This window comes from Lepisma saccharinum, chromosome 17, assembly GCF_977018435.1.
Source record: "Lepisma saccharinum chromosome 17, izLepSacc3.1, whole genome shotgun sequence".
Classification (NCBI taxonomy): domain Eukaryota; kingdom Metazoa; phylum Arthropoda; class Insecta; order Zygentoma; family Lepismatidae; genus Lepisma; species Lepisma saccharinum.
This window is the reverse complement of record NC_139245.1, coordinates 58,586,349-58,607,022: the sequence shown is the minus strand read 5'-3', so window position 1 is coordinate 58,607,022 and position 20,674 is coordinate 58,586,349. Positions and strand designations below refer to the sequence as shown.

General features: G+C 39.3%; 1 protein-coding gene across 5 annotated transcripts in view; it reads right to left on the bottom strand.

Annotated features, from left to right (window-relative positions):
- Nucleotides 1-17,656, bottom strand: part of LOC146001758 (uncharacterized) — a 155,451-nt gene extending 137,795 nt beyond the window's left edge. For 4 of the 5 annotated variants that reach the window (XM_083139475.1, XM_083139474.1, XM_083139476.1 and 1 more), the window contains exons 1-2: nt 17,551-17,656; nt 4,668-5,113 (exon numbers count right to left, since the gene is read on the bottom strand). In XM_083139475.1, the coding sequence (XP_082995601.1) occupies nt 4,668-5,083 (416 nt within the window). In that variant the 5' untranslated portion in view covers nt 5,084-5,113; nt 17,551-17,656. Of the gene's footprint in view, nt 1-4,667; nt 5,114-17,546 lie in introns of all 5 variants that reach the window. The other variant, XM_083139473.1, reaches the window with a different exon arrangement.
- Between the last annotated feature and the right edge of the window lie 3,018 nt (nt 17,657-20,674).

Below are 20,674 nucleotides of genomic sequence, written 5' to 3'. Positions count from 1 at the left end.
CAAATATGATTTTTGAACTAAATAGCAAAAAATTGTTATCATCCCATTGGTGAGGTTGCAGTTCGCATGTGGTGATGCAAAAATTTGTTTGTGAATGTTCCAATGGAATTATTTGTAATGGTACTAATTTAAAATTAAGTAGAAACGTATATGGGATATTATATGGAAAACTGCTCCACCTCTTGTAATAATTTTAACACCTTAACTTCGTAAGTGGAAAATACTACATGCCACTACTCTTCACAAATTTGGCACATGATCCATTACATGTTATGGAAAATAAACTGAGTTGGCACAATAAGGAATATTACATCACGTTTACTTTTAATTATGTGGAGAATTGTTCAATTTTTTAACAACTGTAACATATACCTTCAGTAAAAAAGTACTTGGAATTTGGCTGATAAAAGTCACACATTGGAGGTATCGAGAATTCATTTTGTCCGTAGGAAGCCAGCAGCACTGTACTGAATGACCATACAGAGGAATAGAGTAATCTATCCATATGTTTGTGCACAGCAGCTGTTTACGTTAGTTGTGTTGACAAGGGTCCTGCGATTTGCAGAATGGAGAAAAATATCGAGCAAAGAATTTGTTTGAAATTTTGTGTTGCTAACAGAATGTAGTGTGCTGAATCATTGAAAATGCTACAAAAGACCTATGGTGAATTGTGTCTATCGAAAACACAAGCGTATGCATGGTTCTAGGCTTTCAAAGAAGGCAGAGAAGTTGTTGCTGATTTGCCCCCTTCTGGTTGACCTTCCACGTCGATGACTGAAGAAAACATCGAAAAAATCAGGACAATGGTGCTTGAAAACAAGCGTGTGAGTGTGAGAGAGGTGGCTTGGCATATCACACATGTCCGTTCACAACATTTTGACTGATGTCTTAGGTTTGAAACTCGTCATGAGACGACTTGTTCCGAAGGAGCTGAATTTCCTGCAAAAAGCACATCGCAGGGATGTTGCTGAAGACATGATTTTGTGAGCCTCTAGTGATTCCACCTTCATGAAACGCATCATAACTGGTGATGAGACATGGGTGTATGAGTAACATGCAAACAGGTCAACAATCTTCAGAATGGCACTTTGAAATTGAACCAAAACCCAAAACACCATGTCAAAGTCGCTCAAAAATTAAGGTCATGCTCATAGTTTTCTTTGATTATTGTGGTGTTGTGCACTGAGAATTCCTTCCAGCAAGGCAAACTGCGAATAAAGAGTTTTATGTGAGCGTCATGAGGCATCTGCATGAGAATGTTCGCCAGAAAAGACCAGAGTTATAGGGGGAAAAAATCTTGGATTTTGCACCATGATAATGCGTCGTCACACACGTAGACTCTGGTTCGCAAGTTTTTGGCCAAACTCAACCCATGGCTCCGTGAGAATTTTTCTCTTTCCGTGACTCAAGATACCACTTTGGGGAAGGTGTTTTGAATCAATTGAATCCATTAAAGGAAATTTGCAGAAGGAACTCGAGCAATACAGTCTTCTGCATTTGAAAAGTGTTTTGAAGACTGGGTTAAGCATTGGCACATGTGTGTTGCATTTGATGGGGCCTATTTTGAAGACGACAAAATACATTTTGATGATTTACCACATATTTTGTGATTTATTCAAAAATTCCAGACACTTTTTGTACGTAGTAGTAAAATTGTCTTTACCTACATAATTGGAAAACAATTATTTCACAATTCTTGCTCTCCGTTAGCTTAGTGCTCTACGATGCAGGAGTCCCAGGTTCAAATCCCAGCCTCAGGATGTTTGTTCTTTGTTGCTGTTCCTTCATCAATTTCATCATCGCTCATCCTCATCTCCACAATTAGCCAAAAGTGGCAGAAAAGTGAAGTCAAATAAACCAAATGAAATGAATCAATCTTGCACATGATCCTGTCTTCAGGGTCATGTAACACAAATTTCAATGATGGGATAGACAAACAGAAAAGGAGCAAATAATTATTTTCTTCTAAATTTATCAGATAGTAAGGCTTGACTGGACCTTTGGCAGCCGAATAGGCAATTTTTTAAAAATTTTCCTCCATTCGAAAAACCGCTGCGAAATTCCAAAATATGAAAAATTACATACGCTTAGAATTCCTTCTAGAGCATTCACGTGAATTTTCTTGTAGTTTGCTTTAACTCTTGCCTAGATATTAAGATTATGTAAGTCTATTAAACTATTGAAAGCAAACCACACAAAAATCCACGTCAATGCTCTAGAAGGAATTCTAAGCGTATGAAAGTTTTCATATTTTGAAACATCACAGCAGTTTTTCGAATGGAGAGGAAAATTTTTAAAAATTTGCCCATTCGGCTGCCAGAGGTCCAGCAAAACCTTAACTCAGGTATGTTTAACAAGTTTTGCATTTCTTCATGCTTGCGTCTCAATAAGGATCATTTACAGGGGTGGCCCAAAAGAAACCAGAATTTTGTAATAAAAAATTGTGTATTTATTTTCAGGTGTTAAACGCTTAATTTCCTTCGAAGTACTCTCCATTTGATGCAACGCGCTGGTCTAAACGTGTTTTCCACTTTTCCAAGCAGTCCTGAAACTCTTACAAAGTGATGTCTTTAAAATGCCTATATCATTTTCTTTTCTTCGCCTCTTTCACGTCAATAAAACTTTTGCTTTTAAAGACTTTTTTTCATTTGGGGGAATAAAAAGAAGTTGCACAGAGTGAGGTCGGGTGAATATGGTGGGTGGATAAGCTGGGGCTTTGCGTGCTGGCATGTTCTCGTGGTGATGTCACAACTCATGGCATTTTGATCTCGCCAACGTTTCAAAACTTGTAGGTAACAAGCCTGGTAAACAGTTTGACCATTAGGAACTAATTCTGAGTGAACAATGCAAATTACATCAAAGAAAGAAATCAGCATTGTCTTGACATGTTACCCTGAGTGAGGTTGGTCTTAAAGTGACAATTCTGCATTCCAGAAGAAGGAAAAAACACTCATAAACTTACGTTTTCCCTAGAGCAGCTTCCTTGTAAGCTTGTAAGCTCTTTCAAGCATTACAACTATTCAAACTTTTCAGCCAACACAAAAAATCGACAAACAAGCTAGAGATGCTTAACAAAAAATTTACTATGTGGCACCACGACTTCACTTGACGACAACTGTTAGCAGATTGATGCAACAGGCATCTAGCGGCAGAAGCATGTAGTACAATGGGCTTACCCACCACAGAACAATTCCGGTTTCTTTTGGGTTCCTGCTTGTAAGAATTAAGACCTGACTGATTATACTGAAAGTTTAATGCCAATAGCTGCTTAATTCTCTGCTTAATATTCTAAACATTATGCCTAACTTTGCAACAGTTTTTACTTTCTTGTGGATGGTCACCAGCTACTTATTGCAAGACTTCCACGACGTTTTTTCTAAAGGTGGAAGGAGAAGGGGAGAGGGGTCTTCATTGTGACTAAGAAACCGAATGCATCTATTCATATGTAAGAACCAATTTTGAATACAACTAAATATTCAAGTTGAGAAAATATAGTCATAGCAGAAAGGCCACAATTAAACATACTCTACTAAGAAATCTTTGGAGCCCATTTGAAGAAACAGATTGCAGTGAAACTTGGTATAGAGGCTATGGAAACCATGGGGATGGGAATGATGATGAGGAAAAAAAAAAATCAAATTTTCACTACCAGATCAAAATGTTTCACTGAAATTTGCTCAGCAAACAACATATAGGAAAACACTTTGTCTGACCATTGACCCCACTGCCTTATGCTTCCAAAGGGTTATTCACATTGAAACGGAGCATACCAGAATTTGAACCAATTTTTTTCAGATTAGCATTACCTTCCCCATGGTCTCCATTGGTTCTGTACCAAGTTTCAGTGCAATCTGCTGCTTCGAACGTACTCCAGAGGGCTCTGAGTGGAGCAACTTTAATTGTGGTCATCCAATATGTGTTACCAGGGTGGCCACTCTAGGATCATCATAAAATTCAAGTATAATTCCCAGTTTCCAAGGCAAACTTCCCAAAAATTCAAGAGCAGAAGTAGATGTTTCCTCTATTTCAACCTTATCTATTACCGCCTGTCACCACAGACTCTGATTCTGATGTGTCCAAAAATTTAAATTCAATTGAATTAAAAGGATATCCTAATATTTAAGGTGCAGAGTTCACATTTGCCATTTCACATACTCAGACTCGAAATACATCTACCATCGCAAGACATAAATACTACGGGATATACTAATCTACAAAAAATTGTTAATTGCATAAGAATTTCAAAGTAAAATTAACCTAATCAACCTCAAGATATCTTCTCTTGCAATAATCTTTCATTTGTCAGATAGATTGTCTTGCAAAGAAAAGTAACAAAGTAAATGGACTGTTTCCGTTTAAGACAGAATTTCTGTCAGTTCTAAACAGCCAAACAGATTGAATTCTGTTTCATGTTCCTCACACCTCTCTCTTCCTTCCTAGACCAAAAAAAGTTAAACTATGAAAAACTTGCCTCAGAGCATTTGTAAATATGTATAAATTTAATGGGATTTGGAATAGTAAAAGCTGCAATTATTTTTGACATCTACGGACAAAAATTCACGCATAATTCCTGGAGCCAATAATTCACACAGAATTCAAGGAATTCTCCATGAGTAGCCACCCTGGGTTTTAGTTTTCATTCATTTGAAAATACTTCATGTACTCACCTTTCTGTTGCTGAAGCTGGGCCTTCATCTTCAATTGTTACTTCACTCCTTTTCACATCTTCAGGTTCTACTCTAACACTATCAATCTCATTATTTTTTAATTCAACAGCACTGGGGTGTGTAATGTTATCACTTGTATCCAAATATTTACCATCCTCCTGTAAAAACTCACTCATTCCAGTACAAGAGTTCAAGTATATGTGAACTGAGCTGCCACTAACATACTCTTGTTGTTCCGTTTTCACTTGTCCCTCCTCAGGCTCAGATTTAATGACTGACGATGATGACGCTGGCTCCAAAGTGTTTGAAACTGACTCTTCATAAAGAAGAGGCTTGGATCCACTCTCCACTGAGTAACTCATGATGCCAGGTTCTGCCTTCACTTGCGGGAATGAAGGTTGATCATCAAACTCCATATGTGTTGATGAGGGTGAGGCACTCGAAATCTGCAAAGACATTTTACACATTGCGCTTAAATTGGAGAAAAATGAGAAAATATATAAGTTTATATACAGTTGAGACTGATTTATATGTAAATTACTGTAGATCCAGGCAAAATATAACTTAAAAATGTGTTAATTAAACCGTGGTAGCTCAGTTGTTAGGGCATCTGACTCCCATGCGAGACCCAGGATTTCTTCCACCCGGTACCACCCAGCACAACATAAAGTGCTGGAGGAAACTCTGGGGGGGTAAAGGCAATCAGAGGCTTCAAGCTGATCACATCATTTCCCACTTTCGGCCATGATCTAGAAAGTGTGGGGCCCTAACTCCACACCCCTATATGCCTTCATGGCGTGGTGCAAAGCACAGGGGAGCACTTTACTTCTTGCTTTTGTTAATTAAACCTTATTTGTACGTAACGCATTTATACGCAATTCGATGTTATAAGTACTATTTTTCATAAAATACAGCTCATATGTATGTATCCAAGCTACAACAATGTCGCACAAATATACATTTCTTGTCATTACAAAAATACGAGAAGAGTTTGAAATACTAAACAGGGCATGGCGGTGGTCGGTCTCGAGTCGCAAGGAAGATGAGAACGGCGGGGCAGTGTCACAGAGAAGAAAGATTTGCCACAGATGTTCAGAACATGAGATGCATTCTCTTGTGTACATAATCGTTATACAAAAACATGATAAAATGATGCAGATAGATTCCATAATAAAATTCCAAAATAATAAATGTTTTCAGTTGCTACTGGTCGGCCATGGAGAACAGAAAGAGGAAAAGGTACATGCTTGACCAGAAAGAAAAATTTGTATGGGAGGACGATGCTAACCCACATAAAACTTAAGAATCAAATTTTTAGATTGGTTAATTTACCACTTTATGACAGAAATAAGCTGTTTTGCATATAGCATGTTTCTCAAACTAAATACAATTGCAGTATTTTAATAATGATTGATTTATTATGCACAGTAAGGCTAATTGGGACTGGACCTACAGTTTAAAGTGGGATCCGAACCACTTGTGCCTCCACCGGGTATCAAACCCGGGACCTCTTTATTACAAGGCGACGATGCTACCACTGCACCATTGGGGAGGCCCATATTTTAATAATGATATGACACGGTATCTAAATCTAACTTGCAAATGAATTCTCCGTTATACATATTATTTTATCTTCACATTGACATATATATATAACTCAGGTTCAACTGTACTTGATTTTCAATGACCTACAAGCTTCTGTGGATTGTGTCATTCTAGCATTAATAATAATCCAACTTTCAGTTGCAGAATAATGGACCACATTCATGGATTGATATGGCTTAATCATCTACTCCACATTCAATGTATTTTTTATATATTTCATGAATGTATCTTCATATCTTTTATGCCCATTGGCAGGCACTTTAAGAACAATCAAAATAAATTTTCATCTAAATGTTCAACAATTTTAATAATTTTCGGTGTGGTAGAAATTTTAAGGTTTTAAAATAAGCAAGCAAGTCAAATTCAGGACACAACAGCATCACTTCCATGCAACGGGGTAATCGATACGTATTATCACATGTATTTGGACCAGCAGTGAACAGTCACAAATATGCACCATGACTAATGGTTACAATGTTTTAAAGATCATAAATTAGCACCTTTAGGAATGTCACTAAATAAATTCAATTTCAAGGTATATTCATCTTTCTATTAACAACAAGACATTTCTCATAGCATGAGGGAAACAATGTAATAGTTTCGATAATTTTAATACATATTTCATTGGTATTCTTTATGAATTTTCACATAAATGTGACAAATCTGATTTATCATAAGTTTATCCATATATTTTATTATTCTAATAGTTATTAGTCCCTTTTAATTTTGTATTTTCATGGTAAATTATAAATGTTCACACAAGGTATGGCACAGCATTGGAATTTTGTTATTTGTGTTAATAAGTCTAGATCAACACCCCTTTCTTCATTTCCCATCTACGAAATTATACTTTATCCTTTACCTAAGTCTATTTATTCATCACACCAGTCAAGAGCTATCAACAGGAGAAGGATTTTCCCAGCATATCTATTATCAACATGCAGCAGTTTGACCAATCACCAGCGAGGAGAACGGGATTCAAACCCGAATCCGCATGCATCCCGATGGTTTAGCTTCCCTGGAAGACAGCACTCTAACTCCAGTATTTTAGTAAATGCAACAAACACTTTCCACCCTTATAAGAAGAAACTCCCAAACCGGACAAAATTCTTCAGTCCCTTTCCCCATCAATGCTCCCGCAAAAGAAGAACAGAAGAGATGCAGAAAATAAGAACAGAAGACATGAAGAGGGAGCAGGGAAGAGAGCAGAATATCAGAGAGAAGATGAACACCACAGTTTTGTTCCCACAATCTTCACACAATATGCTTCTGTTCTGAAAGTGCATTGCTTTCCACAAATATCATGCTACTTCCATCAAAAGTGCAGCTTACATAATCCAAGTCATCATTATGTGTAAACTTTCCCCCAAAATCTGCCAGTCTTTGTAAATTTTACCCAATGAAGAAGCAGAAGTTCATCAAGGAAGTATCCTAGTGTTTCCACTTCTCACCTCTGTACACTTGCATTACAAAATGTGCATGACCCCTCCTACAAGGTCATGCCACAGTGTTTACAAAAGTGCATTTTACGTGACACTTAATGAGTCACATTCAACTCTACAACTTTCATGTAAAGCAGTTTTACACCCACAAAGAAAAACCTTCCAGTGTGTGCAACCTGTCTTTTACAGTCATGCACAGGAGTGTACTCAATGAGTTTCAACGTATCAACACTTTTCCATAAATGCACAAACTATACTTATCAACGGTGCAATTTTACATGGTTTAAGTGTAAATGTTGCATGACAAAACTCGTGTTTTGTCAGTGTCTACAAATTTGTTGACAGTATCTTAGTTCCTTGAAAGAACTGTTGAAAATCAAATTCTATGTGCAACCAGCTGTGTAACTTTTGCACGAGAGTATACCATGCAAAAAGCTTCAGAAACTATTTATTCATCATTAAGTGCACCGAACTATGCTAATCAACAGTGCATTTAATACGGCATATATCTCCATGCACCCATAATAACACAAAGTTATGTGGCTTACATTCTCTTGCCGATCATTTTCTTACCAGTTTTTGAAGAAACCATCGCAGTAAGTTATCAAGTGTATCAATTTCCAAAGGGAAATAACACAGTGACAATCAACGGCAATTTTCACCCACAAGAGTACGTGTGTGTTTCCTGGATACAAATAAATCATACTTACTTCTGTAGTTCTAGTTAGTGCCTCAGGGATCCCATGAACCTTTGTGATCAATGAACTATAGTGACAACACTTTCTGTGAATACATGTGTTTAATAAAACTATTGTGTGAGCTCCAGTGTGGATTGCACTCACCACATTGTTTCAATGTTATGCAATACAGTTCCTTCACAACATGTAATTGTTTAAACAAGTCGTTCGCCTCTGGAACGCCATCGCCAAACACATGCAACATCGAAATTCTTGGGGACAATCACGTGACTAGTGGCCATCTTTGTACACCTAGCCACACCCTCGAACTGTGTCCGTCTTTGTGTTATCAAGTGATAGTCATGGCGGCCATTACAAAATAGATGTTGGGCTCCGCTCTCCAGTGATTATGACACAGACTGATTACATGCGGAGAACATTGCTTACGCTAACCAAAACATTTTCTTTCTCTTCGAAACACACGTGCGTTTGTTTTGCTTATATTGCTTTTACGGCCAGTTACATAAACAGTTAAGACTTAACAAATTACTTATGGCCTATTACTGCATCTGCACTTGATGTCTTCCTACAATTTTAATTCTGTTTTTTTATGGGTTTTGGCAGGGAAAATATGGTTTATTTTATTTCCTTCTCTACGTTTTAATAAAAAAAACTCCAACTTCTAACGATAGATCAACATGGGTATTTCGAATATAAATTTCAATTTTGGAAATTTATTCCCACGGGAGGTATCGTAACAGGTATTAAATCAATCCTCCTGGTTGATTGGAATTAAGTTGCTGATCAACTGGTATCATGGAGCAATAACCAGGTGGTGGAAGAAAGGATAAGTTAGAGTGTAACGGGCGACGTGGGTTTTTTTTGCTTTGGATTGAGGAACGAGAAAGATTGGGGAGCTTGAGCAAGCCTGCATAGCGCAATTCTAAGAGTCTTCTCCGAGGAACTACTCATCATCGAATAGACAGGTAATATCCTTCTCTAACCATGTTGATCTAAACTAGAAGATATAAACCCAAATTCTTAGTGTTGTGCCATTTCCACGTATGAAAAGTAACCTCTCGCCCATTACCATCATGTTATCTGCCAAGGGCGAGTGTTCACCAGTGAGAATGAATGAATGGCAAAACTACATCACCCAAGCACAATGGTTAAGATTCTTGGTTTGATTCCACGAACCTCACAGTTAGTTACGATTTGACGAAGTAGCTTTACTTGCTTTTTACATGTTGAATCATTAAATTGAATAAACATCCGATATTGATGAGATTAAGAGTTTTTAATCATCATGTGTAAAACAAATCAGCAATATCAAAAAGCTATAACCATCACATAGAGGCAGGATGACATTGATGTTATTTTGACCAAGTTATTTAAGTTTTGCGTCCTTGTACGTATCTGATATATTCTGATGCTGCAAAATCTCCAAATATGAACCGTGTTACCTATATATACATATTTATATTTGTAAAATGATAGTTATTGCAAGTAGTAATTGAACACTTACTACATAAGATGCTCAATGTTTGTTATATTCTGCCATTCAGAACAGAATATAACAAATAGTCTGTACCTTTTGTTAGATTAGGTAATTTTACATATGTGTTAAGTTATTTTAGTCATAACAATTACCTGCTTTTATTAGGTTGGACAGGGTAGATTTTTGTACCTTAGTTAATTTGTAAATTTTGTTGTTTGGTTTTGGTAGGTTAGACCTGTTAGGTTTCCTCCTCATAGTAACTTTACATTTGTTACTTCTTCTAGTTTTAGACTTGAACATCTTGCGCTTAATTATTCTATGTATTTCATGGCGCGAAATTTCCGGTCGCCAGGTCGCCAATGGCGACCAAAAGTTTTGTGCTGGCGACTAAAATTTCGTTTATTCAAATGTGTGTCAAACACGCTTCAAGACTACACCTCTTGTGAGAAACGGCAGAAGTTATAGAAGAAATTCTAAAACTGAGTGATATCCACGCTATTAGGTGGTTAGCCAGCAAAGAACGTGCAATAAGAGCTCTCTTGCAATCATGGAAAGCTGTTGTGACCCATCTTGAACAGGTGGCCCATAGAAAAAACAATGATGGTGCTAAAGCTAAGGATTTGCTGAAAAGTTTGAAGCAATTTAAATTTGTTAAGCTTCTGTACTTCCTTTTGGATTTTTACAGGAAATTTAACCCTTTAAGCGTGGCACTACAAAATAAGAATCTTTTAATTTCATCTCTGAAATAAGAATTGAACACTGTATTTCAGTTTTGGCTGACCTGGAATCTAATGTTGGACCAAGCGAACAAGATTTCTTGGACCATGTATCCATTTCAGGGAAGATCAGGGATGTGCAAGAGTTTCAGACTGTTAGAGGAAACTTAATTAACAATGCGAAGGTGTACATCACAGAAACATTGCCGTCTATGTCAACAGATGCGATTGCATCTCTGCATGTTTTCGACACCTTGGGTTGGCCTCCCAAAGAAAATATTCTTCAGTTTGGGATAGAAGAAATAAAGAAGCTCTACATATACTTGAACCCGAGCCTTTATAATGAGAAAATGGATGTTCTGTCAGCAGAATGGACAGAATACAAACTTTTGTTTCCTTCTCCAGCGTCTGATTCAAAGCTGGAGAAGATCCACAGTGCCAATCCACAGTGCGGAGTGTTCAGCAAGATTCCCCAATTTGCTCCAGATTTTGACATTTTGTGCTGTTCTACCAATGAGCACAGCCTCATGTGAGGGAGGTTTCAACTGTCACAACAGACTCAAGACTATTTACAGGAACTCTCTGAAGACCGAGACACTGGATGATTTGCTCAGAGTTTTCGTAAACGGACCCCCCCCCCCATCCTCCCTGTCAGAGTTTGACCCAGCAGCTGCGATTGATAAGTGGTACTTCAGTGCAGAACGAACATTAATTCCTAACTTTGTAATAATTGCTCATATTTTTATTATTTATCAATATAAAATACTGGCGACCAAAGATTTTAGTCCGGCGACTGACTTCAAACTTGAAATTTCATGCCCTGATGTATTTGTTCTAACACACTTCAGTTTGACATTGAATTTGCATTAATCAGGTTTCAATAATCTACCAGATAATATATAAGCAAGCATGGAAATGGCAAAATGGTAACCTTCCTGTAAAGTACTAATCTACATGATTTCCTTATCTCCACAATATGACTTGTACTAATTGCTTCTGTATGACAAATACCTATCTACTCTGATATGCATTTCCCCAGAAAGTTATTCAATAGGTTAACCCTTCACTGGTATATGTGCGAACGCACATAAGCACTTTTACTAAGTGTCCAAAGACTTTCTGTGCCCATAATCTGTGGCATTTTTGTTATGATTCATGATTGTTCATGTTAACCATTCATGTTAGCTCCAAAAACCATGCACAGGTAGTCCCATGAACCATTCACGGGGACGAGGTATGCCTACGAGGTTAGGTTAGGCCTGTTAGGTTAGGTTCCATTAGCACTCATTTAGGTAAATATGCGATAACACCCGGACACCTTTAACTCATTTGTTTCCTTAATTTTACCACTGGTTCTTACCTTTTCTGCATTGCAAAACATTCTTTAAGGTGAAGTTATGCCTTTTCCCATAAATTAGTGTCAACTTTTCATATCACGAGTGAGTATTTGTCTTCCTTGTTCCACTTGGGTAACAGACAATATGGCATTCTCTTCTCTTCTCTTACTCTTCGGGTAAGTACCTTTTTCTTTTTACACTTTCTGTTCACGATAACCCCACTATCCATTCACGGGGTCGAGGTATGCCTACGAGGTTAGGTTAGGTTCCACTAGCACTCATTTCATCCCTAAATATGTGCTTCATCATCTAAAAAATTACTGAGTACGTTCAATTACGCATATCCGGACAACATCGGTTTTTCTCTATTCACTCCTTCAGGAAATTTTTCCTCGCTTTGGGATTTACGTTGTTGAATTCCTTATAAAATAAGCTTTCCAATGATATATGACACGTATTCCTTAGGAAAAGGACGTAAACTAGAGTCTTACCTTAAATTGGAAAAAAAAACCGCTCATATGTCATCTTGTAAAACTACCGCGTGGTTGCTACACAGACAGGGGGTTACATGATCGAACGCAAGGAACATTTGATTCGTGTAGTCAACTGTAATGGCGGCACGAGCTATCGTACAACGGAGATGCACGAATGACGAAAAATACCTTACTTACAGGCCAAATAAGTTGCAAGATTCGAAAAAACAATGGTAAATTTCTCGTATCGGACAAACGGATTTCTTCAAATTTACAGGAGAAATTACTTACCGAATGCAGTTTCTTTAGACTTGTGGAAGTTCGGGTAGTGTTTTCTCGCATTGTTCATTTAATTTTGCCGGTAAATCGTCTATTTTTCGATATCAATGTGTGACCGATGCACGAAAGCTCTTGCATCCATTTACTTCCAGGTGGATGTAGCCTGTGTGATGACGTAAGCTCGGTCAGTGTTTCCAAACACGTGTTTTTGTAACTGAAGAAGGGACGTTTCCACAAATGGTTTGAGGGGCTGTGTGTCAATGGTTTGTGGGGCTATGTGTCAATGGTTGGTTTGGCTATGCGTCAATGGTTCGTGGGGCTATGCGAGAATGGTGTGTGGGGCTACACATATTTTTTTCGAAACCAATTTTTAACTATTGTAACCTATACGTGACCCTACCTAACCTAACCTTACCGGAAATGGTTTGTGGGGCTATGTATGAATGGTTCGTGGGGCTATGTATGAATGGTTCGTGGGGCTATGCGTCAATGGTTTGTGGGGCTACCTAGGTATTTTTGGGTGCCATGGGGTGGAAACACTGCATGCCGAGTATGGTAGTGAAACTGTGACCGCCATTTTGCGTGTTACTGAAGGCAAAAAGAAACGAAGAAAACTTAATCGATATGTCGCAAATAGAGCTTATGTCCGTGAAATAAGTGAAATGCCACCTTCAGCAATGTTTCTCAATGTAGAATACGTAAGTACGAATATTCAAATTAAATGAACTAGCAAATTTCAGCCGTTTGTCCGATATGAGAAATTTACCAAAACAATTTCCCCGGATTCAGAAAGTCCTCAAGAACGCAATTCCGTAAGTACTTTCGGTAAAAATTTACTATCCTTCGGACACCTCTATTTTTTTGGTTTCGTCAATTTTTGACATTGATACTTACGTATCTGCTTCGCGGAACATTCCTGAAGGTGTATTAACGTTGTTTTGATGAAATTAATTGCAATTTTTCACATTACCAGAACGTCTTTCTGGTAGGTGTTTTTCCTTGCCTGAGACACAATATCGCGAGTACACCTTCCTACATAATTGCGCGTCCGGCTTCTCTTTTGCCAAATTTTTGACATTCGAACTTACGTATCTGCTTCGCGGAACATTCCTGAACGTGTATTGACGTTGTTTTGATGAAAGTAAGAGCAATTTTTCACCTTACGACTACTTCTTCCTCCTACCTTTCCGTTTGCCTCACACACAACATGGCGCAGACACCTTCGTAAATAATAACGCGTAGGAATGACGCATCGCCCTTGTTTTTTCTCGATTTTCAATTGTTATACAGTGTTTCAACCTTCGGAACCCAAGAAATGCCCGTCGACAAACTTAATCAGATCTATTTCTTTTTAACTTTATTTTTCGCGTTCTGACACCAAATTTTAACTATGTATCCCAACCTAACTGAACTAACCTATCCACGCACCAATGGTTCGTGGGGCTAGCGCCAATGGTTCGTGGGGCTATCTTTTTCACTATTGAAACCTTTGCGTGGCCCTACTAACCTATCCACGCGCCAATGGTTCATGGGGCTAGCGCCAATGGTTCGTGGGGCTAGCGCCAATGGTTCGTGGGGCTATCTTTTTCACTATTGAAACCTTTGCGTGGCCCTACTAACCTATCCACGCGCCAATGGTTCATGGGGCTAGCGCCAATGGTTCGTGGGGCTATCTTTTTCACTATTGAAACCTTTGCGTGGCCCTACTAACCTATCCACGCGCCAATGGTTCGTGGGGCTATCTTTTTCACTATTGAAACCTTTGCGTGGCCCTACTAACCTATCCACGTGCCAATGGTTCGTGGGGCTATCTTTTTAACTATTGAAACCTTTGCGTGGCCCTACTAACCTATCCACGTGCCAATGGTTCGTGGGGCTAGCGCCAATGGTTTGTCCACACCCGGCACAAACTTTACAACACACCCACCACACGTCATTCTCCAAACCCTCGATCCACAGTTCTAAGTCTCGTCGCAAACGCAGGCAGTTCGAAACACTGGATACCAACAAAACACAATCACGACACGTCATGATAGTCACGACGGTGTATGAAGGTGATGGTGTATGAAGGTGTACGAACTTCATGGTATACGCAGATGTACGCGCCAAACGCTATCTCCGTCGGAGAATTAATTTTCAACGAACAACATGAATTTCAGCTCTGAAACATTCCCAAATCACACAAAACACCTTCCTGATGTTCGACAATGCTACAGGAACTAATTACGGTAAGTAGTTTCTTCTGTAAAAATAAATGGTAAAAATTTACTATCCTTCGGACACCTCTATTTTTTCGGTTTTGTCAATTTTTGACATTGATACTTACGTATCTGCTTCGCGGAACATTCCTGAAGGTGTATTAACGTTGTTTTGATGAAATTAATTGCAATTTTTCACATTACCAGAACGTCTTTCTGGTAGGTGTTTTCCCTTGCCTGAGACACAATATCGCGAGTACACCTTCCTACATAATTGCGCGTCCGGCTTCTCTTTTGCCAAATTTTTGACATTCAAACTTACGTATCTGCTTCGCGGAACATTCCTGAACGTGTATTGACGTTGGTTTGATGAAACTAAGAGCAATTTTTCACCTAACGACTACTTCTTCCTCCTACCTTTCCGTTTGCCTCACACACAACATGGCGCGCACACCTTCGTAAATAATAACGCGTAGGAATGACGCATCGGCCTTGTTTTTTCTCGATTTTCAATTGTTATGCAGTGTTTCAACCTTCGGAACCCAAGAAATGCCCGTCGACAAACTTAATCAGATCTATTTCTTTTTAACTTTATTTTTCGCGTTCTGACACCAAATTTTAACTATGTATCCGAACCTAACTCAACTAACCTATCCACGCACCAATGGTTCGTGGGGCTAGCGCCAATGGTTCGTGGGGTTTTCTTTTTCACTATTGAAACCATTGCGTGGCCTACTAACCTAACCACGCGCCAATGGTTCGTGGGGCTAGCGCCAATGGTTTGTGGGGCTAGCGCCAATGGTTTGTGGGGCTAGCGCCAATGGTTCGTGGGGTTTTCTTTTTCACTATTGAAACCATTGCGTGGCCTACTAACCTAACCACGCGCCAATGGTTCGTGGGGCTAGCGCCAATGGTTCGTGGGGCTAGCGCCAATGGTTCGTGGGGCTAGCGCCAATGGTTCGTGGGGCTAGCGCCAATGGTTCGTGGGGCTAGCGCCAATGGTTCGTGGGGTTTTCTTTTTCACTATTGAAACCATTGCGTGGCCTACTAACCTAACCACGCGCCAATGGTTCGTGGGGCTAGCGCCAATGGTTTGTGGGGCTAGCGCCAATGGTTCGTGGGGCTAGCGCCAATGGTTTGTGGGGCTAGCGCCAATGGTTCGTGGGGCTAGCGCCAATGGTTTGTGGGGCTAGCGCCAATGGTTCGTGGGGCTAGCGCCAATGGTTCGTGGGGTTTTCTTTTTCACTATTGAAACCATTGCGTGGCCTACTAACCTATCCACGCGCCAATGGTTCGTGGGGCTAGCGCCAATGGTTCGTGGGGCTAGCGCCAATGGTTTGTGGGGCTAGCGCCAATGGTTCGTAGGGCTAGCGCCAATGGTTCGTGGGGTTTTCTTTTTCACTATTGAAACCATTGCGTGGCCTACTAACCTATCCACGCGCCAATGGTTCGTGGGGCTAGCGCCAATGGTTCGTGGGGCTTTCTTTTTCACTATTGAAACCTTTGCGTGGCCTACTAACCTATCCACGCGCCAATGGTTCGTGGGGCTAGCGCCAATGGTTCGTGGAGCTATCTTTTTAACTATTGAAACCTTTGCGTGGCCCTACTAACCTATCCACGCGCCAATGGTTTGTCCACACCCGCCACAAACTTTACAACACACCCACCACACGTCATTCTCCAAACCCTCGATCCACAGTTCTAACTCTCGTCGCAAACGCAGGGAGTTCGAAACACTGCACAACAACAAAACACAATCACGACGCGTCATGATAGTCACGACGGTGTACGAAGGTGATGGTGTACGAAGGTGTACGAACGTGATGGTGTCGGAAGATGTACGCGCCAAACGCTATATCCGTCGGAGAATTAATTTTCAACGAAGAACATGAATTTCAGCTCTGAAACATTCCCAAATCACACAAAACACCTTCCCGATGTTCGACAATGCTACAGGAACTTATTACGGTAAGTAGTTTCTTCTCTACAAATAAATAAATGTGTCCGAAGGATAGTAAATTAGTACCAAATAAATAAATGTGTCCGAAGGATAGTAAATTAGTACCGTACTTTCTCGTCTTTACTCTGTAAATTTTAAGATATCCGTCTCCGGCTTATATTATCGTTACCAAACCATTCACGATAGCCCCACAAACCATTGACAGATAGCCCCAAAAACCATACACGATAGCCCCAAAAACCATTCACGTTAGCCCCAAAAACCATTCACGATAGCCCCAAAAACCATTTCTGCCAAGGCTAGGTTAGGTTGGGTTAGGTAAGCATAGTTAAAAAAAAAAGAAAAAAAATCTCGTAAAAAATGCACGTTTGGAAACACTGACCAGACCGTGTGACTTTCGACGCTCTCTTGTTCGGCAGCATTCAAATAGCCTACGAAATTTTTAGTTTCCCGTGAAAGAAAATACCTCCAAGAACGTCCTGAATGCTAAAGAAACTCATTTCAGTAAGTACTTTCTCCTGTAAATTTGAAGAAATCCGTCCGGGCGATATCGCATATTTAACCCTCATTTCACCCATAAATATGTGCTTCAACATCGAAAAATTTCCTCAGTACATTGAATTACGCATATCCGGACATCGGTTTTTATCGATTTTCTCCTCCAGGTAATTTTACCGTAACGAATATTACTTACTTACAATTTGTGACTGACAGTTCAGTATTTTTCTTCGAATCTCTCTTTGCAGTTCTTCCTCTTGCTGGGCGATAATTAAACTTCACTTACTTCCTTACCATTTCCCATAGACATACTGAAGACCAAGGTATCTTTATAAGGTATGCCATTCCCGAGGTTCCGAGATTTTCTCCCATGATTCTGTGCGCGCTATGACGTCATTAAGCGGACAGAATGGAACTTACTTCGTTAGTGTATACGGAAGCTTGAGATAAATGGGTCGATTATTTACTTATACACAACTTTTCTTGAATGCCGGTAGAGTGAGAACAAATCACCCTGTTTGTGCTCTTGGCACGTGCAATAATAATAGAAGAAAATCGCCTGGAATAAAGTGATCATCGCTTCCCAAAAAAACAAGTTGCTGCAGCAGGATTGATTCAATTTGTTCCTCCAAATTTCGGACTTACTCATTGGTGCAACCACAAGAGGGGGGGGGGCATTGAACCCAACCTTCGACGGAAGTCAATTCTAGGAGGGGCAAACATTCATGGCCAAAGGCACTTGCAGGGGGCACAAAGGAGCAATAGCCCCCTTCTATTTCAAATTTTATACAAATAAAAATACATTTCGTAAAATTTTCTTCCTCGCTTCGCTTGCAGTGCCTGCTTTTCTCAGTCTCGTCAAGTTCAGAGCCGTAGCTAGGGGGCGGCGGGAGTCGGCCATGGGCACCAAATAATCTAAATTTTTTTTAAAAAAAGTTGTGAAAGAGAGAATGCCTTGGCGTCATGTGATATTATTTGTTCCCTATTAAATCAATATTGTTTAAAATTGCAAAAATTGGATCTAAAAATTTTCTTTCTCGCTTCGCTCGCAATATAATTGTTTTCTGTAATGTGGTGTATTTAAATAATATGTTTTGTATATATGTAATGAATAAACTTTGAATACGTACATAATTTAGTGTTAGCATCTTGCATATGTATTTTCTTATTTTATGGCGCTTTTTTTGCATATGTGTAAAACATATGAAAGTTATACATGTTATATGTACAAAAAAATATCTTCAGCATGCATTTAACATTCATTTTCTGCCATTCAAAAATACAGTTTGTGTGCTTGTTTTCAATTATTAGCTAATGTAAAATTTCTGGTGTTGAAAAAAATATTTCAAATAGTTTGTTCCAAATAAATGCTCTATAGCCTGACACGTTAAGTCCCGATATGCGCACATCGCTGCGGAGCACTTCCTATTACGTCATCCTCCCCACCACTCTTCTACTCACGCGTTGAGAGTACCAGTGGTGCCAACTCAGCAAAATTAAGCTAAAACAAATATGACAAACGATTTTCACTGTTTAGCGTGACGGTGCATGCAGGCTCCTATTATATCAGTGGTTCAATTTATTTAATCCGGCCTTTGAAAATGCGTGCGGTGCGCCGATCGTAAACTGTAGTATTACGCACGTGCGTTAAGGTTTATAACGAAGAGAAACTACAGGTCGAATGACTTCATTTTCTGAATGCGACATCGAGCAGTGGCTTTTTTTTTTACCGAGTGGGGTGGTGGTTCGTTTGTTTATCGTACAACAATCACTACGAGAAGGCAATCTGATAACACGCTTGCCTGTGTTCTTTTCTAAAGCATTGAAATGTTCATGCTCTTTACTCTTGGCTGCAAGATTCTTACTTTGAAAGAGATAGATGGACTTATGGACGAGCGTGTAGATGAACTGAATTAGACTTGGTGAAGCCGATTCAGACACGGACACAGATTCATCGTTAGGCACAGACTCGGATGAGTGGGAGAGTGACACTGAAGAAGGAGAACTGGAAAACATTTAGAAGGTGAGCTCAGTTCTATAGTTTATATATTTTTCATTTTTCTATCGTTTTATTTCATACATTTCTTATGCTGGTAAGAAATATCCCTAATATAACTTAATTCATTTAACGTTTAAAGGGAAAATATCAAAATGTATTTAGAATTTAGCGTAATCAATAGGTAGCGTAGGTGAGGGGATACTAATTCATGCCTTTCACATTCAAATTTCGTTGAAAATTCTCCGACGATTCAGCTCTCTCCAGGCTGCAACACTGCGAACCAAAGTCGCCGCAGACAATGGAGTGGGGAAATGTGATGCGAGGTGCGCAAACAATGGATTGCAGCGTCTTGTTTTTAAACTTGTCAAGTTATAGCACACACATCTACCTCCCTTTGCGTAATATATGAGGATAATAACGTCTTTGATACTACTACTACTACCAGTAGTAATAATAATGCCATTATTAATGTTATTATTATTACTATTATTATTATTGGTACGTTTATCCTGGCACTTGCCCCCTCCAGACAAAAATTCGTGGTTGCGCCTCTGGCCTTACTTCCACACTCGCCTTCCATATCATCACGTATGCAACTTTCAAAAACCTTTACACAATCCTAACTGAGTTTCTAAGTATTGCTTCATTGAATATTGAGTGCAAGATAAGATTTATTAGCTTTGAAATTGAAACATCGCCCGCGAGAATAATACTTTGAACATCTCGTAGGTAGCCAACACTAATTAACAATTGCACTGTGTTACTTTACTTTATGTGCGTTTGTTGAGAAATTGTGCTGAAAATATAATGCACGAGTGACAGGACAGATGTTTCTCCCCTGCACATCCTTTCAATCTTCTCGTCAATCAAGGAGAAGAGCTATCATGTAAATAATGCCCAAAGAAGCTATTCAATATAAAGCATACTTATCAAAGCGAGGAAAAATGTATCAATGATTTTTGTATTATCAATATAATGTGTTGTATACACGTCTATTATATTATAATTTAAAGATATCGTACAAATATAATACTATTTTGCTGGCTTTAATTTATTTTTTATGTGCTTTAAAAAGCCTCGTTGGTTCAGTCGGTAAATAATCTGACTGTCACGCTGAAGACGAGGATTCTGTTCCCAGGGTGATTGGTCTCGAGGGGGATTTTCTCAGCAACGTGAGTAGCGTAATGCGGTCATGGAAACTTACAAAAATGACTGGGGGTCGTCGTGCTGACCACACGCCACCTCGTAACAGGTTGGATGATCTCCCGCCTCGGCAGGTAGAAGTGAGGCCGGCAGTCGGTGGGTAGGCCTTAGCCTGAATACAT